At 44.5% G+C, this 24,554-nt stretch overlaps 1 protein-coding gene across 7 annotated transcripts; it reads right to left on the bottom strand.

The window, feature by feature from the left end:
- Positions 1 to 550: 550 nt before the first annotated feature.
- On the bottom strand, positions 551 to 23,873 carry LOC114869439 (cilia- and flagella-associated protein 54-like). Of its 7 annotated transcripts, XM_029173681.3 has the most exons (58): positions 23,612 to 23,872; positions 23,189 to 23,294; positions 17,681 to 17,830; positions 17,367 to 17,532; positions 17,031 to 17,089; positions 16,519 to 16,662; positions 16,275 to 16,388; positions 16,080 to 16,175; positions 15,773 to 15,965; positions 15,575 to 15,670; positions 15,369 to 15,481; positions 15,120 to 15,234; positions 14,787 to 14,872; positions 14,573 to 14,698; positions 14,287 to 14,434; positions 13,904 to 13,956; positions 13,628 to 13,759; positions 13,295 to 13,442; positions 12,911 to 13,044; positions 12,538 to 12,735; positions 12,357 to 12,449; positions 12,103 to 12,291; positions 11,794 to 11,912; positions 11,545 to 11,692; positions 11,216 to 11,371; positions 10,957 to 11,079; positions 10,683 to 10,805; positions 10,530 to 10,593; positions 10,027 to 10,116; positions 9,816 to 9,942; positions 9,551 to 9,635; positions 9,273 to 9,358; positions 8,989 to 9,186; positions 8,617 to 8,777; positions 8,390 to 8,541; positions 7,986 to 8,192; positions 7,644 to 7,843; positions 7,365 to 7,500; positions 7,121 to 7,244; positions 6,809 to 6,970; positions 6,399 to 6,602; positions 6,097 to 6,184; positions 5,762 to 5,932; positions 5,613 to 5,679; positions 5,308 to 5,493; positions 5,134 to 5,220; positions 4,916 to 5,035; positions 4,605 to 4,652; positions 4,335 to 4,476; positions 3,998 to 4,161; positions 3,769 to 3,923; positions 3,567 to 3,672; positions 3,318 to 3,477; positions 2,998 to 3,155; positions 2,580 to 2,726; positions 2,389 to 2,504; positions 1,548 to 1,742; positions 551 to 698 (listed from the first exon to the last, which is right to left on the bottom strand). In XM_029173681.3, the coding sequence occupies exons 1-57, from the start codon at positions 23,755 to 23,757 to the stop codon at positions 1,739 to 1,741; spliced, it is 7,389 nt and encodes a 2,462-aa protein (XP_029029514.1). In that variant the 5' UTR covers positions 23,758 to 23,872; the 3' UTR covers positions 551 to 698; positions 1,548 to 1,738. The 7 variants fall into 7 exon arrangements, with proteins under 7 accessions (XP_029029514.1, XP_055370368.1, XP_029029513.1 ...); XM_055514393.1 differs by lacking the exons at positions 551 to 698; positions 1,548 to 1,742 and having other exon boundaries at positions 2,019 to 2,504; positions 2,998 to 3,053; positions 23,612 to 23,873; XM_029173680.3 differs by lacking the exons at positions 551 to 698; positions 1,548 to 1,742 and having other exon boundaries at positions 2,019 to 2,504.
- Positions 23,874 to 24,554: the final 681 nt, after the last annotated feature.

Genomic DNA, 24,554 nt, shown 5'->3' with positions numbered 1-24,554 from the left:
ACGAGTGATGCAACAAGGATGAGATCAGCCTTCTACGAATGGCTCGAGATGTTAATGGGCTTCACAAATGGGTCAGGGTGAGCAAAAGGAACCAGGCCTCAGCAAATCAGGGTTGAAGGCCAGAGACAGCAACACACTGACCGATTTGCTACTTAGCTTGTTTTAATAGTTTCATTCAAGTAGGTCAGTGCAACATCTCATTAATGGATGGAGGGCATCGTAACACTTTCAGCCTCAGACAAACCTTCGCTGCTGTTTGTCCGAATCAGATCTTCATTATTACCACAATTGTGTCTTTGCATCAGCTTTCACAATACAGTAGTTTATCTCCACCCTGATGAGCATCTCTACCTATAAAACTATTTATATTACACAAAAGTGTGTTGGTATTATATCAGATAGGTTCCAACAAAGTAGCTACATTTACACTTTTGAGTAATTAAAGCTGGGGCATCCCTGAGGAATCCACTATTAGTTCCAATTTGAAACTCCCCATTAATTATTTGGATGAAATGAAAAACAGTTTGTATGAAAAGCAAGAGGAGACAAAGGGACTGTAGGTAATTTTATCTCTCCAGAGAGTCAAACACGGTAATCCTTTTCTCTAAGGTTATTACAGACACGTCTTCCAAAATAAAAGCTTTAATCTTCCAGGTTGAGGCTCGTGCCTATGCTGCCATCTTCTGGTGAAGGTTGACCTACATTGGAAAAACAATAAGCCGAACACACGACTGTACTGTAGCTCATAACATTTGCTCTGCTGCTTAATCAAGCAGATAATGAGCAATAAGATTTGAGGCTGTCGGCATAAGTGTGTGTGTGTGTGTGTGTGTGTGTGTGTGTGTGTGTGTGTGTGTGTGTGTGTGTGTGTGTGTGTGTGTGTGTGTGTGTGTGTGTGTGTGTGTGTCAAAACTCATGAGAGATGGGGGTTTCTGTATAAATATTTATAGCAGGCAAACAGATCAATGGCTATTAAAAAGGTCAAGGGCAGATGATGATGGATGCTTGCTGTATGTATTGATAAATTTTGACCACAGTTTGGAATTACAAATGCACACACACACACACACACACACACACACACACACACACACACACACACACACACACACACACACATAATAGATGGCAGAGCAAATGATTGGGATTAATTCATTGATCGTGCACAATCTGTCATAATTAATTCCATACGACAACTGTGATGAGAGCAAGCCTCTATTAAACAGATCAATTATTCAGCGTGGGGGAAAAATGAATGAGGGAGACTGGTGTACTCACCGGCTGCAGATAATAATGGTCCCTTCTGAGAACTACTGTAGCACAGGTCAACTTACAGGAACAGGTCCATTAAATTACAGAGTGCTACTGTAACTGGAGGCTGGTGCACTTTATCAAAGATAACTGTATATTACTTGTTTTTTAAGCAGGGTCAATCCATATCCCCTGCAAACTATAGTGGTTTCTATCTGGCTACAGGTTGAACAGTCCCTACTCACTGAACCAGCTTTGTGTTCATGTCTATATCCACAGGCTTTGGGTGTTTCTACCTGATGTGTGAGGTATGTGCTCAGCTGCAGCATCCAGTTCCTCCACTGCTGTACGGCAACGCCAACGCGCCTCCCACTCTCTACAGCTATAGAGCCTAGAGGATAGTTCTGTGGCAGCTGAATCACCAACTCAATGAAGATGTCATCCACAGAGTAGGTAGCAATCACTTCACGTGCTGCTGAGCGGGCCTTCACCTAGAGCAGTGACATTAATACACATGTTGGCCTGTTGCAACAACCTCAAAACCATCTACCCACACTGCAACCCAACACCAGAATTACACACTAGAATTTCAAACGAAGAGAGAAAAAGATAAAGCTAATTAGTCTGATTAGCCTCATGGCCTGTGTGACCAGCTCTGGATGGTCAGAGACTGATCATAGTATCAATCCCTGTTAGCTGGTTATTAAGACACTTACAGTATCTCAGACAGAAAAAGAGACAAACAAAACACAGAGATGAAACATGATCATTTTTTTTATTTGTGTTTAATAATTGCCCCAACTAAATTACATAAATGACAAATTTGACATTTGCTTTGCATTTTATATTCAATAACTACATTTTGTTTTTAATTTCCATTCCACATACAGTAACACAGGGCTTAACACAGAATTAAGTGAACATGTCCACTCCTGTATGTATATTTCACTGTTGCCAGCAGAGGGAAGCATGGACCTGCTAAACTAGGAGCCATTGACCCTTTAGGGTCATCTCAAAAGGATGATGGAGTAGTCAATTCATTTTAATAAACAAGATAGCAAAAACACTCTCAGTACAGCTTTGTGTTTAGGTGATGATGATTGAAATTATTGTCCTGGAGTTTGGTAATTAGCAAACCTCATGCTCATCTGAGCCAGCATCTTGAGATAAGGAAGGTAGATGTTAGTGAGACCAGGAGGAGAGAAGCACATTTCTCCATCATTCAGTTCGACGTTCTGTCCAAAAACACGCAGCTACAAAAAAGACAGAGGACCAGTGGTTAATGCTTAGAATGCTTCTATCAGTCATGTTCATTTACAGTACAGTACCTGTTTTTGTAGAAGCTCCTTTGTCAGTTTCAGAAGTGTGGTACTCTGATTGCCCCTTAGGTTACTGAGCAGTAAAGCGGCACGAGCCAGAGTCAAAATGGACCCTGGTGGCATCCATGACCTTTCAACCAACAGGCTGACTGCTTCCTACAAGCAGAAAAGTGAAATCTTTGAATCACTAGACAATAATTCAACAGTGAGGATGCTGAAGCCAAAACATTGGCCCACTTCTGTTTGGACAGGGAGATGTCCTGGCCATAGTGGAGGAGTTTAATTGACCTGGGCTTTTGTTGACAAGTGAGGGAAAGACCTCATGGTGACGTTGCTCCAAATAAGATTTTTTGTCTCTAGATTTTTTTAAATATACTGAAATATTAACAAATATGTGTAGAGAAAAGTGTCTGTGTATCATTTGTACCTGCAGCATTGTGATGCTATCATCAGTCCGGCCTCTCTGGGCCTCCAGTTCTGCACCTTCAACCATCAAACAAGCTCGAATATCAAGGTCTCCCCACTGCACACATTCACCGAGAGCTTCCTGTATCAGCCGAGCTGCCTCATCGTTGAAGTTCTTACCTTAAAAACATACATTTTTTATGTCTTTTTATTTTCATGCACACTGTAACACACCAATCTGATGTTGATGATGATGATGTTTCGTAAGTAAAACAAAATATTTTTTTCCTTTATTTATATATGTATTTAGATATACTTTGCATATCTTTTACTTGTGCAGACCTGGTAAAAGAGCAGCATTTGCAGGTATGTTTGCAATCAGGCTATGGACCAGAGCCCGGCGGCAACGCAGCCACAGAAGAACTCCAGTTCTTTCCCTGACCTCAACCTCTCTGGGGCAGTCTAAAGGCAATGGGAGCGACATGCTGCAATCTTTGAGGTCCTATGCATACGTAGAGATTTCAAATGATGAACTCCATTTTGTAATAATCTACTAAATGCACTCCATAATTACTAATATTAGCTGCCTACCTGTTTACTTCTGGACCTGTGATGCAGGGACTCAGATGCAGGTTTTTGTCTTGTGATTACAGGAGACGTCTGCAATAGCACCAGGGAACTCGCTGCCGTTTCAGAACTGAAGGAGGATGGTGGACATTTAGGATATAAGAATAGAACACAAACACTAGCATGCAAACACACACAGTACAGTACATGTGCATAAGGTCTTTACCTAAGTGCAATATGTCCCTGCTGATAGTACAAATTTGCTTTTAAAAGCTTGAACTCCACAGCCAGTTCAATGCTTTCCATTTCAGAACAGCAGCAGGCTGTGAGCTGCTGCGAACTTGAGTTAATCAAGGAGGACGCTGCTTCTAACAAAAGGAGCTACAACAGATGAAATGACCAATAAGAGCAATGTGACACAAGGGAAAAATGCTCTGTATTTAATAAAGTCTTACCTTGATCCTTTCTGGACTCAGGCTCTCTGTCCTGGATTTAAAATCCAGTACTTTTGTCTCATCTGCCTTCATGTAAGAACCTTCTACATCCAACCTGTCCTGTTCATGGGGTGCTGAATTCTTTGGAACTGTTTTGCTCCCACAACATTCTCCTTCATCATCATCTGAAAGCCATTCCCACGTTTTACAATAAACAACATATTGTCACCGGTGATAATTATTATATAAATATTTGTTTTCATTAATATACTGTAATTTATATTATATAATATTCCAAAGATGTCCTATTATCCACATGCCTGTGTGAAAACTGTGAGAGAACATGTTGTCTACAGACCTTGCACAGGGAGGCCATGTACAGTGTTACTGAGTGCCAGTACTAGTTGAATACGGGTCAAGTTGAATCGGAGGCACAGTTGTGATCCATACAATGTACGAATCTCTGGACCAATGTTACAGTTCAGAAGTTCCTCCAAAGCCTAACCGCAAAACCACATACAGTATATACAGTTCAGAAGAAAACACTAAGCAAACTTATCAAGCATCTTTTGGGAATGACACTGTATGTTTTGAATAGTGTATTTGTTAAAAACATACAAAAAAATACCTCAGCATTGTCCAGGAGAGACTTGTTGCTGTAGAAAATTTTCATAGGCTTCACAATAAGCACAATATAAAAAGTTATTCACAAATAGCAATTATAAAAAGCAATTTAAATATTGTGCAGAAACAGTACTAGAACAAATATACTGCAAAGTTTTCTGTTGTCACTACCATCTTGTTTTAAAATGACTGATCTTTTTAGACTATTTTTAAGTGTTCAAAAGAAGATAAGTGCGACAGTATATTACAATGATGCTGACTTTGAACAAAAGAATGAGGCAATAAACCAGCATGTGTGCTCATCTGTGTTCATACTTGAAGACTGTCTGTGGCAATGCCGTATCCACAAGGTAAAAGAACCCCTAGTCCTTGCGTGAGCTGAACTGCCTCTTTCACAGCTTCAGTGAACAAACACAATTCAGTAAGAGCACGTATCTGCAGAAAACACCAGCATGGATTAAAAACTCAAATTAATAACCACTAACATGATCGAAAAACAGGCACACAGTATATTTATAGGAACTAACTCTGACCTGGAGTATTTTGCCCTCAACTGTGCGCTTCACATCTCTGCACAAAGTCCCAACAAAATGTAGGTAAAGTGCTAATATGGGCAAGAGCTGAAGATAAAACACAGTTTAACAATCTGTAAAAAATATATTTATGAATAGGTAAAATATATGATGCAACAGTGTTTTTGTGTTTACCGTGATGTGATAGCCTGTGGTGAAAAGCCAGTGGCAGACGAAGTTAAGACTGGTTACTGTGGTTTCAAGATGAACCCTCAAGGGTTCAGAGAAAAGGTTGACTCCAGGAAGCAGTTCCTCTCTAATGCTGTGGGAGGCGTACTGGAGGTCTGTCTGGGGCTGAGCCATGGAGCAATACAGCACACACTGGTGGGTGGCATACGCAGAAGCATATGGTTGAATATGAATATACACAAAGACAAACATTTCCATCATTCGTTCAAGACAATGTTTGTGAGGCGTGAGATCAACATCCCCAAAATTACCTTAAAGAGGTGAGCAGACAAGAGACAGCACTTGGTACGCTGGCTTACGTCAGACGTTAAAATATACCTATAGATGAGGAGACAGCTCTCAGGACTAGGTTTTAAAAGCAGCTTGCGACATACACACAAAGAGCCTCAAATAAACCCACTGTGCTATCTTAGCAGTGAGTACAGCAGCCTGTAAACATCCCCAAATTCCAGCCTGCTGCAGGGTTTGTTGCAGGCAGCCACTCCCAGAGGTCACGCCATCCCACTTCTCTACTGTGCCTGTGTTCTTTAAGGCACAATCTACAGCGTTACTCCAGTGTGACTGCGCTGCCCTGGAGGTAAAACACAGGCAGGAGAAAATTATTAAACAAACAACATCACCAATAAAAATATTAATAATAATGATCTTCTCATGCAAATACTGATAAATGTTGTATTATGTGCTAGATCAACGCACTAATACTAATAAGCACTAAATGTACAGTAGGTTTCTAACCGCATGTTTCCAGTGTAGAACTGTAGGTTTCCCATTTCATGCAGCGCCAAAACTCTAAGGGAGTCGTGACTATTAGCCTTAAGATGCTCTGAAAAAAATTTGAGTGGAGACAGTACAGTAAGATGTTTGAGACCTTGACAGGCTGCCCCACACATCCACTTACATCATTATCACTTTTCACAAAAATCCTTTCATGCTGACTCACTGTTCCACAAATTGACAAGATGCCAAGAAAAACTGTGCTACAGTACCATTATGCAGTACTGTACCAGTGCGTGGTCCAAATAATTTTGTATTCTTACTGATGGATGTGAAGTATGCGGCAATCACAGTGGGCAAGTGGTCAGGGCTGATGGGGAGGCTGTAAAAGGCATTTGCAGTGCTGAAGTCCTCCGCTGTCATGTCACAAGGCTGACTGTTCGGAGCCGGCATAACAATGGGACTGAAACCCACCAGGCTTGTTGAATTGCTGAAACATGTTCCGTGTCGCAAATGCACCTCAAAAGCTGGAAAAATACAAGTACAGAACAAACAGTACTGTACTGTATGTGTTTGACAGCAGACGTCTGCTACATTTGCTTTCCTCTTTCTTGTGACTTTTAACATGAGTCTTCCAGTGCATTCTTGATCGCTTTTTATTTAAAATTTATTGTTTAATTGTTGTTTTATTGTACTGTATGTCTGTATTTCCACTCAATGTGTTTCAACTCACAAGGTTGTGTGTACGCCAAAAGCCGCATCAATAATGAGCGACTGTGCTGAAAAACCTGCATGCAGTGTGATCTTCTCTCAATGGCTTGGTGGTAACATTTTTGTGTCTCAACAGTGTCCAGAGGAACACACACGTTGGCCATGGAGAGTTTTACTTCTGCACCTTGGACAGAAAAAATGCCTGAAATTAATATACCAACTGCCATTTGTCTAAAACAAAAACACATTATGGGTTTTTTTTATCTCATTTTTTAATTATATGATTCATATTATGAGCATAAGTATTCATTCTGATGCCTAAAGATGTTCAAACCTTTAAGCTCAACTACATTTTGAGTGCTGGAGTTTGCTGACTTTTTACGAATGTGTGGCTGCTTTGCATGAGTTAGGGTCCATCCACTGAGCAACTGGCACCATGCATAGTTCCTGCATGTCACCTAAGATTCAGAAATGATATCATAAAATACACAATGAAGATAATGTAACTAAAATAAGTACATGTATTATTGCATTTTGTTCAAGCCATGTGTGTCTTTGGTTGGGCAAGTATGATTTACATCTTTGCCTGTGGCCATCTGTGTCTTTACATGGTGTGGCTGTGGAACTGAAGGCCCTCCATAAAAACTAATCCTTTCCAGCAGCATCCTCTGAGCATGAATTAGTAAAGGGGTTATGATCAAGGCATAACGTTCCCTGGGATAAACAGAATGCAAATAAAGACAAAAAAAGAATTTTTGTGTTCAAATGAGAGCAAATGTTTGTTTATGTTTATTACCTGTTTTCTTTAACACAACCATGTAAAAAGAGAAATATTTAAAAAATTAAATGTCCTTTACCTTGTGTAGGAGTTGTACAATAAGGCAAAGTGGGCCAAGCTTTCCCATTTGCCACTAAAATGGAGCTGTTCCAATGTATGCAATACCAAAGTATGAACCCAACGCAGGTCCACCTGGGTGCTGTCATCCAGGAGAGCTGAGAACTGAAGACCAGTCTCAAGCTCCTCCTCAGTCAAGTTGCTATCATACACACTCCAAAACTAGAGGAAAAACAAAACACATACGTGACAGTTTCTGTACAGTAGCTAATTAGTGCCATCTTTCTAATAATCTGGAATACTCTCTTAAATTTGCAAACAGCTGGCTAGATTGATGTATAAACTACAGGTATGAGACACTTACACCAAGTCTGTTTAACATGTCCATTATAAGGTCAGTAGCCAGTGTGAGTAGTGGCATAAAGAAGGTCTGGAGTTGATCTGTGGTCACACAGGGAGGTTCAAGCTCAGCAGCCCTCTGTGCAAACAAAGCCAGTCTGCAGCTTTGTTCCCAAACGTTCTGACACACATACTGCAGAGTGGTCCAGTGGCTGCCACGATGCGCCAACACCTGGGACAGGGTTAGAAAAACAAAATACAATAGACAAAATACATTTAGTAGCATATAAAAATATGAATGAACACAGTGAAAAATCATACTGTATGTTACTAGCCCTAAAGTAAAACCAAGCAATTAACTACTGCTTACTGTATGCTATACACATTAATACAGAATACATTACTGTACTGTACGTGTGTGTTGATTACCATGGCTCGTCGGAAATGTAAACCTGCTTTGTTGAGTGATTTATGCACCAAGGTAACAGTGTGCCTGTGCAGCTCATTGTGTCCTTTCACCAACTGAGCTGAATCCTGTTCCTCATCACAACTGTCCTCTGTAGCAGAGTCATCAATTCTCACTGTGAAAAAAACAAAGAGCCAAATGATGAACTCAGACCTCTGTGTCACATTCTTTTTTTTTTCATTTTCCTCACCTTCATCTCTGTGTACAGGCACATAATCACTGAGAAGAGAGTTAGCTGTGCTTCTCTGTGAGTCTCTCTCAATATTAGAAGACTGCTGTCTTTGGAGGTTCCTCCATACAAGGATACCAGAGTAGGCCAGAGAGAAACACAGTGGATTTAACTGGCTGTACCTGAGCAAAGATAAGATTGCAACAACAATTCAATGACATCACTACAAATAGCACTACCGTTTTTGAATAATAATTTATGATTTATGGGCAATTTAAAAAAAGCTACTTTAACGCACGTATAAACAGTTCATGCAGAATAATTGTTTTGTTCATGTTTTAAAATGAATGAACAAAAGCAAGTAAAAGTCAATTTGCTGTTATTTTTTCTAACTTGTCCTGCAGAGTTTCTCCATGCAGCTTGTCCAGGCCTTGGTGAAGCAGAGCTATATGCGCCTGAGCCATCGTGTAATTCAGATGTGACCTCCACACGCTTTCCTCCTTGCACAGTTTCCTTAGCTGAAGGCGCTTCTTGCTGCGATGCACCACGGATGACATCTTATCTAGCAGGTTTTCCACAATCAGCATCTCCCTACACAAACATAGAGGCATTATATTGGAAGGTTGTTTTGTCAACCCTCACGTTTCAAACGGACATGCAAACACATGTACAGGTACCTGTTAGTTCTCACTGCCTGTAACAAGCTGTGTGGCAGTTTCTGCTTTACCTTCTTTCTTGCATCATTATGAGATATGTTCCTGTTCTAAACAAAAATAGCAAAAGAACATTAAATGTCTGTTTTTTTAGGCATGGTAGTGAATTGCAAAATTAAATATTCTTTAATTTCTTTATAAATATTAAAATATAAATAAAATGGATTGTCTGCAGAGCATGTGCAAGTGTGAAGCAGAGTTTATTTATACATATTGTGTCTTATAATGGCTGTTTTTTTCACCTGATGTGGTTCGTTTTCCTTCAGAGCCTGGACACTATTTTCTTTTTCAATGTCCCTAGTCAACAGTCCCATCACCTCATCACGCCTGGCAAAACAGAAATTTACTATACGTGCTGTCAGATCTTCAGCATATAGTGTGTATATTTAAAGTAAAGTAAGGTGCATAAATGGTCCACTATCCTTTCGAATATGTACAGTAAGGATACTGAACCTCAAAATTAACATTCCCTTTTAAAAAAATAAAAAGTATAGCAATAAAGCTCACCTGCAGAGAAATTTTAGCATGCTCTGCCCCCACTCTAACACCAGGTCTACGTGGCCTTCTTCCTTAGTTCTCTGGAGCAGCAGTGCTGCATACTCAATAAAATAGGCTTTGTGTCTAAGTTTCATCACTGTCAAAAAACAGTCAAAAAAGATATGCACAGGTGTCACAAAAAAGCTATTCATGAAAAATAGTGTCCATGTGTGCTACTTACCATTTTGATAAGCATCTTTTAATGAGCTGCTGGAGATCAGATCATACAGTATTGTTGGATTCATACTGCCGGTCACTGGTCTTGTAACCTCTACATAAATGAATTAATGATTAAAAAACAAACGAATGAATGAATGAATGAATGAATGAATGAATGAATGAATGAATGAATGAATGAATGAATGAATGAATATTTAGCATTGTTTTTATTGTCTTCACCAATTATTCATATATGTTTTTTTGTTTTATTTCTTTTCTGTGAGTTGCCTATTATGCGGTTGTATTATGAGTATGAATTTGGGTGTGTTTCAGATTAAATTGAACTGCCCTCACGTTCACTAAATGCTTCATTATATAGATTTTTAGGCTGTTAATTTAATTTACAGATTTACAAGTTTTAAACTTTACTGTTTAGAACAAACCGTAAAGTTAAACTAATAAAGCCTATTTTTCACCATCTTAATTTAATGAGGCCAGTGTTTGTGTGCATGTACTGTACATTACCAGTGTTAGTGCTGAGAGTTGCTTCAGATGTGATTTTCTTGTTTTTGGCCTGAAGAGCCTTTAACTTAGGATAGAGATACCCATAAACACCCAATATGTGGAACCAGAAATTCATTGGTCTATTCATAATGTCATAATGGAATTCTTTCTTACACTCTCAGTTGCACTAACAGGCCTACTAATCTGCAGCTGGGCATCATGAACCTCCTGGAGCAGCTTGCGACCACAGTCCATCACAACAGAAGCCACATGATGGTCCCTGAGTGTACGTAAAGACTGGACACAAAACATGTTTTTGTACAATCAACTTGTGAGAATCATCTTATTTGAATATTGTAGTTTAAATGTGATTTATTATTTTCACTCAGCTTCTGTGGGATGAACAGAATAAAATAAAGATTCTAAATTGATGCACATAAAGACATGCCTTTGACAGGTAGTAGGTGATGCAGGCTATCATGTGCATTAATGAGTCTAGTGTCATTCCGGTCCATTGTTGTTTGAGAAGGTCTGAATTTGCCTCCAAAACCACCAAGCATTTTTTAAGCACCTGAATCACAACCCAGACATACACATTGGCATTTAATTAAAATATTCATGACACACATATTAATGACATTAATTCGATTAATGGCAAAAGTAATATACTAATATAAATATATATACTATGTTTTTGCATACAGTACCTGCACCAGAGCATCACAATTGATCTGGTGAAAGATTAGAGGTGCTAAGAGGCCATAGCAGGTAACAACAGCTTGTATGGCAGCAAAACCATCATTCAACCACAGCGCCAAGTCCACGGCTACCAACATTCGCTCACATTCAGCCAGTCTGGCTTCCTGTATATACATAAAGTCACATGGCATAAGATATGAAAAGATATGGTGTCAGTATGTGGTGTATTTTAGAATAGCAACTGCTTACAAACTGTAAAGCAATACGCAAAGACAAGGAAGACATGATAATGTTGTTTTATCAGGTTAGGCAAACACACACACTTCATAACTGATACCTGTTCCCAAATAAATGGTCCTTTGTCACTAAAGGAGCTGTAGTAGAGTGATTCTTGCTGAATGTTGATCTCTGTCTGAATGAAGATGGAAGTAAGGAACAACTGACAGAGCTGAGGTGAGGAGCGTTTTAAGGTCTCTTGATGCAAACTTTAGAATAGGAAATAGAAAAAGAATAGAGGAAGAACAGAAAATGTAAACACAGACAGACAGCTGCACTACAAACTGTACAAATGTGTTTATTTTCTCACCCTCTTGCTCCGAGTCTGTCCTCTATGCAGTGGGTTCCAGGATCAGAGACGGTATAGTGCCTCCACAGTTCCCTGCAAGCTCTCTTTGCTACGGCGTACTGTACTGTTTGAAATGCCACCTAAGGACAAAAGGACAGAAGATGGCCACGTGGCATGAGTATTGTTGATCTGTGTCAGTGTTGTAAGGGCTACAGGATCCCCAGTGTGCACTACACCCAAACTCTGTCACATGCTTTTGCAGGCAATCAATTATTTTGTTGTTTACAAAGCTGACAAACTAGTTGCAAGGTATATTTTTGTGTGGTGTACCTGAGCCAAGTGAGCCCAAGCAGACAGCAGTGGCACAGGAAAGGATGCCAACAGTGGAAATGTTGTCTCCCCTATGTTGTTTCCTAGTAGCTTGCCCTGACTATTGTAGGCTGCAATGGCAAACATGTACTTCTGGTTGGGCTCCAGTCCTTCCACCTTTAAAATGCATTCACCAGATTTTGCTGGTACCTGAAAACACACAAAGCCATTATGGACAAAATAACAAAAAACAGAAAGAATGAACTATATTGTACCATTTTTCCAGTTCCTAGTAGGTTGCAGTCTCCAAGGCGAACTTTCCGTTTAATACCTTCCACTGCACAGCCACAGAGCTGGTACCAGCAAACCTGAAAAGACAAAAAATGCAAAGACGAACAGAATAGGAGAGTGTCAGAACATTTGCTACTCTAGATTCTCAAAACAAAATAATCATACTTTTTCCTCCAGAATATAAGGTGCTGGAGCAAAGCTGAAGGACTGGTCAGTGCGTGACAGTAAGATGGGTGGAGCTGGAGGGAGTTCTTCTTGGTCCTTCATTGCTGTGTCTCTGCTTTGACCTGGAATCTTTCTTGTGGTAGAGAAATACAGTTTTCTCTCCTCTACCTCTGCTTTTTCTATCAGGGAGGAAGCCTCCTGGCAAACAAGGGGGGGTAGCACTCTGTATTAGGAGGATATTTTATAATTTTTTATTTATAATTTACACTATATTACTAACATTTCTATGATGTAGCAATAACAATATATAAAATCGGTATAGATATAATGTATTATTCATGAAGAGTTGTGTAAATGCTTGTGCTTGTGTAACCTCTAGCAGACTCTTGATTTGGCTGCTGTTGTTTGCTTCCATGTTGCTGTACACTATCAAAGCCCTCTGGATCAGGAAAAGAGCTTTGGAGACCTTGTTCCTCTTTATCCGACCAAACAGTTCAGACTCTACAGCTAAACACACAAAAGAACTGTGACACACCACACATGTTAAGATCCTTAATATGTGACATTGTTAGACTCTATTGAACCTGTAGCTGTGAACCTACTCTAGGGTTAGGTTTGTTTACCGAGACTTTCTCTGCATAATAATGATAATAATAAGGTAATAACGATTAAGAGTCACAAACCCATACCTACAACTTTGCCTGTAACTGGTGTTAATTTCTTGTCTATACACAAACAGTGCAACAGATTGCCTTACCTGAATTTAGTTGCAGTAACTTCAGGGAAACCCTGTGGCGGATGATGTCTAACTCTAGATAAAGGTCTAATGCCAGCAGCAAAGCTTTAGGCAGAGTGTCTTTAGAGCCTGATCCTGTCTTTGTTGCCGCTCCTTCTGTTTCCTCCTTCTGTCAGAACAAAATGAAGTCAGGTTTTATTCTCCGTTCATACACATTTGCTCTCATTATAACATCAGTATAATTATTACGCTCAACGCCTACAGTCTAAAGCCTCTAGAATAGGTTCTTGAGATTCAAGGTTCTACATACATTAACCCCAATATAACATAGCTTTTCAATAGACAGATACCTACCAGTATGAATGCATAGTCTATGACTGAGACTGAGCTGTCTTCAGGCAGCAGTGTAGATAAACCCTTTGACAAACATTTAAGGCCCTGCTCCACCACCTCACTTTCTTTCTGAAGAAGCTCTGTTCTTGACCACTGGAAATACAATTAAACACACAGTGCAGAATTTGCAGTATTTTTATGAATCTTGAATGACTGAATAATTTTTCTTTAACTATACTGTATTGTGTTTAACCATACTAATATAATATTATGTGACGCAATAAATTCATTGCATACCCTAAGAAGAGAAGGGTAGCCTGGCTTCACACCACCAACATCTGCTTCAGAAGCTTTAGAGGAAGTGTCAGATTAATTACTAAACAATCAAACAGTGTAATGAACTAATCAGTAATATGCATAGAGTTGCTATACTGAGCATCAACAGTTTGACCTGTCAGTCAAAGCTGCAGCTGCACCGCGAGCCCTCGCACTCTAGCTGTGACATTACGCATTCTAGCTCACGCAATAAACACTAGTGGAAGAATTCACTGTATTGATGAATGCTCGCATTAATGTGCACCACTTAAATTTTTAATATTGTTTTATAAAACAACACAACTCTACAGTGTAGGTAGATTTAGTCCATGAGGATTTTAGGTGTCCAACACAGAATTCCTCACCTCCAGGGTGTGTTTGTTCACAATGTTCAGCTGCACTCTCCAGCTGTTTGGCCAACATGTGGATCATCTCTGCTGTGATTATACAGTCAACAGTAGCCAGGTCACAGGCATTGGCAATGTCCCACAGCATACACAAGCACCACAACCACTGCAAGTGCATACAGCAACTCAACTACTTAAGAGATTCTGATAAAAAAATTGCTGTAAATGTTACAGTTTACCCGGTCCGAAGCTTGTAGTTATGCTCAAAAGCCACATGTTTATCATATCAATCACTATTGCTCACCTTGTAATATACTGCCTTTTCAGTAGAGTCTGTAATCTTTGGGTTTTCTCTCCACTTGACCAACTTCAATTTACCCCAAAGAAATAAAACAATTTCCAAAACTAAGTCCCTCTCTGGTTTCACATCCTGCATGAAAACACATATACCATATAAAAATACATTTAATATATATAATATACATTTTCCTCCTCTTTACATACAAGAACATACTTACTGGGGCGGAACCACAAACAGACTTGTGCAGCGCTTCTACCAGGCCATTGAAGTCATCACTCCTCAAAAATAAGGTGTTGTGCTTGTCTGTTGGATCGTCAAACAAAAAAATTAGGTTAAGCTGAAAGAAGTGTCAAATGTTGTGATCTAATAACTGTTTTTGCAACATTGTGCAATGAACATAAAAAGTATGTTCAATAATATTTAACTAAATCACTAAAGGTGATATATGAAGTATAGTTATTTATTTTTGTTATTATGAGAATATATGGAGTCAATCAATTTATATAATTTACAAGTCTAATACGTTAATAAGAAGAAACAGTAGAGCTACCATCAGCCATGTTGTAGTCTCTGGGGCGTTTTCTCTGGGAATACAGCAGATTGTTGAAAGTGTAGAGTAAGAAAAGCTCCTGCTCAGCCTTCCTGAATGACTGACCCTCCACGCCCTAACACAAAGACACAGAGGTGCTCACAAAAACTCTAATGATCAAAAGAGCACATTCAATTTAAAATGCACAAATAAACAACTGGCAGAAGAGAAATATTTTTTTATTTTTATAACAGAATTACTGCTACTCACAGACAAAACCTCAAGCATTTCTCTGGCAAGTTCAGTGAACGTTTCTGGCTGCTTGTAGTGAAACAACAGCTTGATGAATCTCACTGCAGACGTGATGGGTATTTTGCTTTCTCCTAGTAACACAACACATCGCAATGATAGCGTCACAATGATTTTCAGATCATTGCACATACCTGTATTGATAGAAGAAACACAATGCAATTAACCTGCAATTGCTAAATCTATCAAAGTAGATGTTGCCGTCACTGCTTTAATAGAAGTAGATGCGCAGTCATCACACTTTGGCTCACTGCTTGTTACACCTTAACAAACAGAACATGCACACATATTACTCAAACCACAGTGTAGTTTATTGACTGCAATCATTTGTCAGAGTTGGTCTTCTCTCCATTTGTTTTACTAACCAGATAATATACCAATGCCGGCAGACAGGAGCTCCAGAATCACCTCCTGCAGTTCTGGTTCCTCTGGAAAACTTGTTTTTAGTGGGAGACTGGTGCTATCCCAAAGTGCTTCTAGGATACTGAAGAAACATGCTGCACTGCTCTCAAACAGGGTGCACAGCATGCGCCCTGTTGTAGTATGAGGCCATGGCGTCTACAAACAGGCAGACGTTCAGTTTACAATAAGAACAGTTGTTATTATACAGTAAGAAGTATTTTATGTTTAGAAATAAATTACAATAGTGTAACGTTTGTGTAAATTTTTTACAATGTGCAAGTCTTTGAGATTGTTTTTGGGCTTGATTTTAAATTTGGATTTCCTTCTGGTCTCAAACACTGTCCGCTTGAACACCATGGCACCCAGCTGAAAAAACAATCAGAGTAACTGGTGCTATAAGGTCTCTGTTGTCTATTATTTTATAACAGCAACAGAATTGAAGTATACATAAGGGGAGTCTCCTACCTTAATAGCGGCTTCTTTGTATACATTTTGTGTCTCTTTGTTGGCAGAAGCTTTTCTTTGGTCGTCCAGCTTTGCTAGCTCATTAATTTTTCCAAGTGCTCTTCTGGCAAAATGCTGAAAGCATTTGAAGAACAACAACCTCAAAAACTGTGAATACAACTTTCAAAGTAATAAGGAAACCCAGTAGTACTGTAGATAGGTACAGTAGATTGCAGTTTCTGGATGAAGATAATGTGTGATTTACTTCTGCCTGCTCTGAACTCTGGTTGTCATAGTAACAGTGGCAGACAGCACAGTAGAGTGTGACAATCCATGGCAGATACTTAGCAGTCATCAGTGGGAAGCACAGCTCTACACTGATGCTTGTCCACAGAAGGTACTCCAGTGCCTAAATACATAAATAAGACAGAGAATTGAATGGAATTTACACCAATTGATGTTTTAAATTAATCAATGACATGTAAAAGGTGAATGGTAACAACCATAAAACAATAGGTAAGAAATGACATTATAACCCACTAGAGGGAGGTTAAAAACATCAGTTAGGGCTCTTCAGAGCTTGATATTACAGTAACATAAATCTCTCCCAGTCAAACTGACTATCACTTAAGAGGCTACACCCTACTCCTTCAGTCTCCTTCATATCATCTCTTCCTTCAGGGTATATCAGATATAACAAAACCAGTGTTTTGCACTACAAAGCTGTGTTGAACTTTAAATGTATGATCAAATCAGCTTGTCATTAATCTCTTGTACCTGTGCACTGCAATTCATTGTCATCAAGTAACGGCAGATATTGTAGATTTGCAGTGAACCTGAAAATATATGAGCAACAAAGGAAAGAGCAGAGAGCAAAGGGTTAGCTCAACAGCATGTTAATTAAATCAGGATCTTATAACATATAACCAAATTACAGAAATGATTAATTATAGCTATACAAACACACAATTGTAATAGTAATATATGTTAGTTACAAAGTGAATCCTCACCGTGTCTAGGTTAAAATTCTGATTGTTTACTCACAATATAACTCATCAATCTTATTTCTTTATGAATCACAATAAACAAGAAGCAAACACAGTATTACTGTACCATTATATATGTGCCAGCAAAGCTGTTCGTGTTGCTGGAAAGCCTGCATCATGATCCTGATAAAGTTCAGCACACGCAGCAGTTTACAGAGTCCGTTGTGGCTTAGGACACTGGGCCTTTTTTCCTGCTCTAATATACACAGGGCACATCCCAGCATTGCACGGATCTGCATACACAAGGACATACACACACAAGCACATACCCATACTGTAATGTATATTTAGTTATTGTATATTAAGATGATGCTACAAGCATCTCAAAAACCTGTAAACTGCAGAACTCATGATAAACATATGCCATACGGTACAGCATACCTTCATGGCTAAGATGTCCTGGTCTGCATCAAAACCTTCAGGAAAGTAGCAAACCATAAACTGGTCTATATCTGTTATGTTCATTATGTTTACTGAGCTGAAGTGCAGCAGGTAGAGATGGTAGCCGTGCCACAGGGCTGGCTGGTACAACTGCACATGAGGAGGAGAAAGAGAAAGACATAATAGAAACAGTCCTTGTGACTTTAAACAATAGTTTACAAATCAATTACAACATACATCATACACATTACATCATTAAGGTAAGAAGTGACAATGACACTGGATGACAGAAGGTTTGGATACAGAATGGACCAAACCTTGCAAAGGGCCAACGAGCAAGAACATACTTGTCAGGTTTTCGTTCTTGGTTTTATTTTGAAAGGACTCTTCTGTTTTTGATCCCAGTTTCCGGTTTTATTTTGTAAGCACTTCCGTTTCTCATCACACCACAGCAGTTCCCGCTTCACTCCCGGTCCTCATTACACTCACCTGTTTTGTATCAGTGATCTACTCCGTGTATTTAACCACCACCTGTCACATCAGTTCTCCGCCAGATCGTTGTTTACTGATTCCTTGTTCTCACGCTCCAGCATTCGTCTTGTTCAGCTTACCCCGTTATCGACCCTGTTACGTTTTTGATCTTTGCTTCTCGTCTGATCCTGACCACCCTCGTAAGTCACTCTGTTACTGGACTCTGCTCGTTTCTGGACCTGTCTACGCCCGTCGATTCTGTTCCTGTGATCTGAGCCCTTTCTGGTTTTGACTCCCGCCTGTCCTCGGACCCGAATTCGCCTAACCCCTGTGGTGTTATTAATCTGTGCCTTCCTGTGAATGACCTGGACCGTTTTGTGACCTGGATTCTGTCATTAAATACTTCTTTAATCATATCCACTGTCTACCGAGTCCTCGCTGTGCATGTGGGTCCGTTCATCTGCCGTTCCGTGACAGAACGATCTGGCCAGACTTGGACCCAGCCAGCACTCAGCCTCCGGTCAGGTCAGTGACTGTTTTTCTCGCTCCTTTTTTTTAACGGCGAGTATAATCCACCCGAGGGAGCATGGAGTTCACCTGTGCCGAGCTACCTAGCGAGCTACGAGTTTATTTTAAGATCCTCGCGGAGGATTACCGACGGGCGGTTACCCCGAAGAACCAGCGCAGCGCCGTGGAGGTGGCGATATTGACGCTGGAGGACGATGACAGTGTGTTAGAGCGTCCCAGTGTTCGTCGCCTCTATGAGCGGCTGTGCGCAAGGTCTGATGAACTAAGCGACGCGCTCCGCACCACGCCAGCGCCGGTCGCACCGCCGAAGGTTTCGGTTTCCTTCTCCCCGCCCCGTCGGACCGTTGTGTCTGCATCAACCTGCCCAGCTCTATGTTTGTTCCGCTGGGAGGATTCCCTGCATTCATGCGGTCCCCCGTCTCCAGTTCAGACGCGAGCTGTTCAGTCCCCAGCTCAGTCGTGTTTTGCCCAGTCCCCAGCTCAGTCATGCTCCGCTCAGGCTCCAGTCGCCGTTCAGCCTCGCCACGCTCACGCTCTAGTGCAGCCCTGTCACGTTCAGGTTCCAGCCCCAGTCCAGTCGAGCCCTGTTCAGTCTCCAGTCCAGTCGAGCCCTGTTCAGTCTCCAGCCCAGTCGAGCCCAGTTCAGTCTCCAGCCCAGTCGAGCCCAGTTCAGTCTCCAGCCCAGTCGAGCCCAGTTCAGTCTCCAGCCCAGTCGAGCCCAGTTCAGTCTCCAGCCCAGCCGAGCCCAGCCCAGTTCAGTCTCCAGCCCAGCCGAGCCCAGCCCAGTTCAGTCTCCAGCCCAGCCGAGCCCAGCCCAGTTCAGTCTCCAGCCCAGCCGAGCCCAGCCCAGTTCAGTCTCCAGCCCAGCCGAGCCCAGCCCAGTTCAGTCTCCAGCCCAGCCGAGCCCAGTTCAGTCTCCAGCCCAGCCGAGCCCAGTTCAGTCTCCAGCCCAGTCGAGCCCAGTTCAGTCTCCAGCCCAGTCGAGCCCAGTTCAGTCTCCAGCCCAGCCGAGCCCAGTTCAGTCTCCAGCCCAGCCGAGCCCAGCCCAGTTCAGTCTCCAGCCCAGCCGAGCCCAGCCCAGTTCAGTCTCCAGCCCAGCCGAGCCCAGCCCAGTTCAGTCTCCAGCCCAGCCGAGCCCAGTTCAGTCTCCAGCCCAGCCGAGCCCAGTTCAGTCTCCAGCCCAGCCGAGCCCAGTTCAGTCTCCAGCCCAGCCGAGCCCAGTTCAGTCTCCAGTCCAGCCGAGCCCAGTTCAGTCTCCAGTCCAGCCGAGCCCAGTTCAGTCTCCAGTCCAGCCGCGAGCTGTCCAGTCTCCAGTCCAGCCGCGAGCTGTCCAGTCTCCAGTCCAGCCGCGAGCTGTCCAGTCTCCAGTTCAGTCGGGTCACGTTCCTGTCCAGTCTCCAGTTCAGTCGGGTCACGTTCCTGTCCAGTCTCCAGTTCAGTCGGGTCACGTTCCTGTCCAGTCTCCAGTTCAGTCGGGTCACGTTCCTGTCCAGGTTCCAGTTCAGTCGGGTCACGTTCCTGTCCAGGTTCCAGTTCAGTCGGGTCACGTTCCTGTCCAGGTTCCAGTTCAGTCCGGTCACGCGCAGGTCGTGTCCCAACCAGAGGGCACCACCTGTCGTACAGGTGCCATGCACACCCGATCAGGCCCGACGTCTGCTCCGTCGAGCTTGGCAGCGGCAAGTAGCCATGCCAGCTCCAGAGTAGATGCCGTTCCAGTCCCTGTCGGCCAAGTAGATGCCGTTCCAGTCCCTGTCGGCCAAGTAGATGCCGTTCCAGTCCCTGTCGGCCAAGTAGATGCCGTTCCAGTCCCTGTCGGCCAAGTAGATGCCGTTCCAGTCCCTGTCGGCCAAGTAGATGCCGTTCCAGTCCCTGTCGGCCAAGTAGATGCCGTTCCAGTCCCTGTCGGCCAAGTAGATGCCGTTCCAGTCCCTGTCGGCCATGTTGCGGCCGTTCCAGTCCCTGTCGGCCATGTTGCGGCCGTTCCAGTCCCTGTCGGCCATGTTGCGGCCGTTCCAGTCCCTGTCGGCCATGTTGCGGCCGTTCCAGTCCCTGTCGGCCATGTTGCGGCCGTTCCAGTCCCTGTCGGCCATGTTGCGGCCGTTCCAGTCCCTGTCGGCCATGTTGCGGCCGTTCCAGTCCCTGTCGGCCATGTTGCGGCCGTTCCAGTCCCTGTCGGCCATGTTGCGGCCGTTCCAGTCCCTGTCGGCCATGTTGCGGCCGTTCCAGTCTCTGTCGGCCATGTTGCGGCCGTTCCAGTCTCTGTCACCCTCGGAGCCGCAGCGCCCGCCGGCCTCCAGGAGGAGGCGGCGCCAGCTGCAGTTCCCGCGCACCTCCAGGAGGAGGCGGCGCCAGCTGCAGTTCCCGCGCACCTCCAGGAGGAGGTCGCGCCAGCTGCAGTCCCCGCGCACCTCCAGGAGGGGGTCGCGCCCGCCGCAGTCTCGGCGCACCTCCAGGAGGGGGTCGCGCCCGCCGCAGTCTCGGCGCACCTCCAGGAGGGGGTCGCGCCCGCCGCAGTCTCGGCGCACCTCCAGGAGGGGGTCGCGCCCGCCGCAGTCCCGGCGGACCTCCAGGAGGGGGTCGCGCCCGCCGCAGTCCCGGCGGACCCCCAGGAGGGGGTCGCGCCCGCCGCAGTCCCGGCGGACCCCCAGGAGGGGGTCGCGCCCGCCGCAGTCCCGGCGGACCCCCAGGAGGGGGTCGCGCCCGCCGCAGTCCCTGTCGACCCCCAGGAGGGGGTCGCGGCCCGCCGCAGTCCCGGCGGACCCCCAGGAGGGGGTCGCGCCCGCCGCAGTCCCGGCGGACCCCCAGGAGGGGGTCGCGCCCGCCGCAGTCCCGGCGGACCCCCAGGAGGGGGTCGCGCCCGCCGTAGTTCCTGTCGACCCCCAGGAGGGGGTCGCGCCCGCCGCAGTCCCGGCGGACCCCCAGGAGGGGGTCGCGCCCGCCGCAGTCCCGGCGGACCCCCAGGAGGGGGTCGCGCCCGCCGTAGTTCCTGTCGACCCCCAGGAGGGGGTCGCGCCCGTCGCAGTCCCGGCGGACCCCCAGGAGGGGGTCGCGCCCGCCGCAGTCCCGGCGGACCCCCAGGAGGGGGTCGCGCCCGCCGCAGTCCCGGCGGACCCCCAGGAGGGGGTCGCGCCCGTCGTAGTTCCTGTCGACCCCCAGGAGGGGGTCGCGCCCGTCGCAGTCCCGGCGGACCTCCAGGAGGGGGTCGTTCCCGTCGCAGTCCCGGCGGACCTCCAGGAGGGGGTCGCGCCCGCCGTAGTTCCTGTCGACCCCCAGGAGGGGGTCGCGCCCGTCGCAGTACCGGCGGACCTCCAGGAGGGGGTCGCGCCCGTCGCAGCCCCCGCTGCACCTGCATCTGTTCCTGGCGGCTCGGCTCTGGCCGCACCTGCATCGGTTCCTCGTCACGGTGGTCCAAGGAGGACGCCGCTGGTTCCTGCCTCGTCCTGGTCTCGGCTGCCGGACTGGTGGCCTCGCCCTCGGCTTCTCCTGGTGATTGGATGGCGCTGCCTCCTCCGGCGCCGTCCGCCTCGACTCCGCCACCGCCACGGCCGTTCGCCTGGGGAACGTCCCCTCCTGCCGCGACGATGGCGCGGTCTCTGCCGTCGTCGTCCGCCGCGATACTGGGATCCCCGGAGCATCTCCGTCGGGGAGGGGGCTGGGCTCAGCTCTGCTCTCCCGGACCTCGCCAGCCGTCGTGGTGGACTCTCCTACCACCACCCTCGTGAGGGACCCCTGGACTCTCGTTTTGACCCTCCTCCAGTCCTCCCTCCGCCCACCCTGCTTGTTTGCCTTGCGGGAGGGGGATTCGGTCCCTCCTCCTGAGACCGCCCTCCGCCCGCCCTGGTTTGGGGAGGGGGGCTTCCGTGGGCGCCGTGGAAGACGCCCTAGAGGGAGGGGTACTGTCAGGTTTTCGTTCTTGGTTTTATTTTGAAAGGACTCTTCTGTTTTTGATCCCAGTTTCCGGTTTTATTTTGTAAGCACTTCCGTTTCTCATCACACCACAGCAGTTCCCGCTTCACTCCCGGTCCTCATTACACTCACCTGTTTTGTATCAGTGATCTACTCCGTGTATTTAACCACCACCTGTCACATCAGTTCTCCGCCAGATCGTTGTTTACTGATTCCTTGTTCTCACGCTCCAGCATTCGTCTTGTTCAGCTTACCCCGTTATCGACCCTGTTACGTTTTTGATCTTTGCTTCTCGTCTGATCCTGACCACCCTCGTAAGTCACTCTGTTACTGGACTCTGCTCGTTTCTGGACCTGTCTACGCCCGTCGATTCTGTTCCTGTGATCTGAGCCCTTTCTGGTTTTGACTCCCGCCTGTCCTCGGACCCGAATTCGCCTAACCCCTGTGGTGTTATTAATCTGTGCCTTCCTGTGAATGACCTGGACCGTTTTGTGACCTGGATTCTGTCATTAAATACTTCTTTAATCATATCCACTGTCTACCGAGTCCTCGCTGTGCATGTGGGTCCGTTCATCTGCCGTTCCGTGACAATACTTGATTTACCTTTAACTCAGTCAGAGCATCTGCAGTCTTCAGCATGTGCTCCAGGTACAACTTAGAAGGCAGACGAGGTTTGTACTTTATCCAAAGCGCCACTAGAGATTTAATCCTAAAAAATAAAGGTCAAATTAAAAACACACTGGCAGCGTAGCCAGACAAGAAACAAGAGACAGTATTTTAATATAAAATTCGTTCACAAGCTGAAACCATGCGTTAATCATAGCTACAGAATAACATTGCAAATACTGCAACTGATACGTAATAAATAAATAAGTAATTAAAAAAAATATTCTATCTATATATTCTTTTTTTTCTGGTTATCAAATTACTAATTAATACATGCTAGCCACCTGTAAATTGAGCCACTAACGTTATGTTAAGTAGCGTTAACTAACCCTGAGCCCGTTGAGCTAATAGGCCGCTTACCCTTTAGCATAGGAGCCGTTGTCCTGGCAGGTCGAGGACGCCGCTCGCCGCAACAGCGTCAGACACGAGCAGATGTCCCGTTCAAACGCTATAACAACTGGGTTTTTACTATCTATGCTGCCGTAATATGAGGCCGGCAGCTCCATTTTGTTGACAAAGCCGACCTGCTAACAGCAGTTCAACAACTTTTGCCCTACGACAACAGCCCGGCGCGAGGCGAGTCGAATCTCGTTGCCATGGTAACAGAGGCAAACAGGAAGCCACGCGCCTTCATTTTCTCCCGTAAAACACGTTTATATTAACGTGTCTACCCAGTGTAGCTTTATTTAATTAAGCCTAACTAAACTTGTAACAACAACAACTACTCAGCATTAAGTTAGTTGATATCATTGACTAATTGTGCTAGTGTGCTGAATGATCTCTTACCATTTAACACTATCCTATAATTAATAAAACTGTTACACAACCTGACACTGATGCTTGTCCTTACATTTACACTGGTCATTCGTGCATCCTTTTTTGTTGATGAGAAAACTCGACTGGACGTCCAGCATTGAATATTAAAAGTGATAGTTGAAGTGAGAAGCATTGTCGCACAGTAACAAAAGTGTGAACGCCACCAGAACAGTGGGCACATTGATTAAATGTTTCAGCGCTTGGTGACAGGACAACCTGAGTGGGAGGATGAGGCAAAGGAAACTTGTTAGCAACATTCACAGTTGGAAAGGTGTTCATGTTTTTCATCTGAGCTCATAGCAAAATGATACATGCTACCACCTAATGCCGTCCCACACAAACTCATCAGTTCCCATTCAGCCACCTTTCGCTCGGCTTACAATCTAAAGCTTCTGGCACTCGATGCACAGCAGGCTAAATCTCTGGCAGCTATTCCTCAAACAAACGCACAGAGCAGGCGGGGGAATTTCCTGGGAAATAAGTACGG

This window comes from Betta splendens, chromosome 14, assembly GCF_900634795.4.
Source record: "Betta splendens chromosome 14, fBetSpl5.4, whole genome shotgun sequence".
Lineage (NCBI taxonomy): Eukaryota > Metazoa > Chordata > Actinopteri > Anabantiformes > Osphronemidae > Betta > Betta splendens.
The sequence above is the reverse complement of the archived record's forward strand: the minus strand, read 5'-3'. Positions and strand labels throughout refer to the sequence as shown.

Coding starts and splice junctions, on each gene's coding strand:
- LOC114869439 (XM_029173680.3), bottom strand. CDS start 23,757: ATGGAGCTGCCGGCCTCATATTACGGCAGCATAGATAGTAAAAACCCA. Junction 9,636..9,815: donor ATGCTAAAATTTCTCTGCAG/GTGAGCTTTATT, acceptor CTGTTTTGCCAG/GCGTGATGAGGTGATGGGAC. Junction 4,477..4,604: donor CTCTCCTGGACAATGCTGAG/GTATTTTTTTGT, acceptor TTTTGCGGTTAG/GCTTTGGAGGAACTTCTGAA.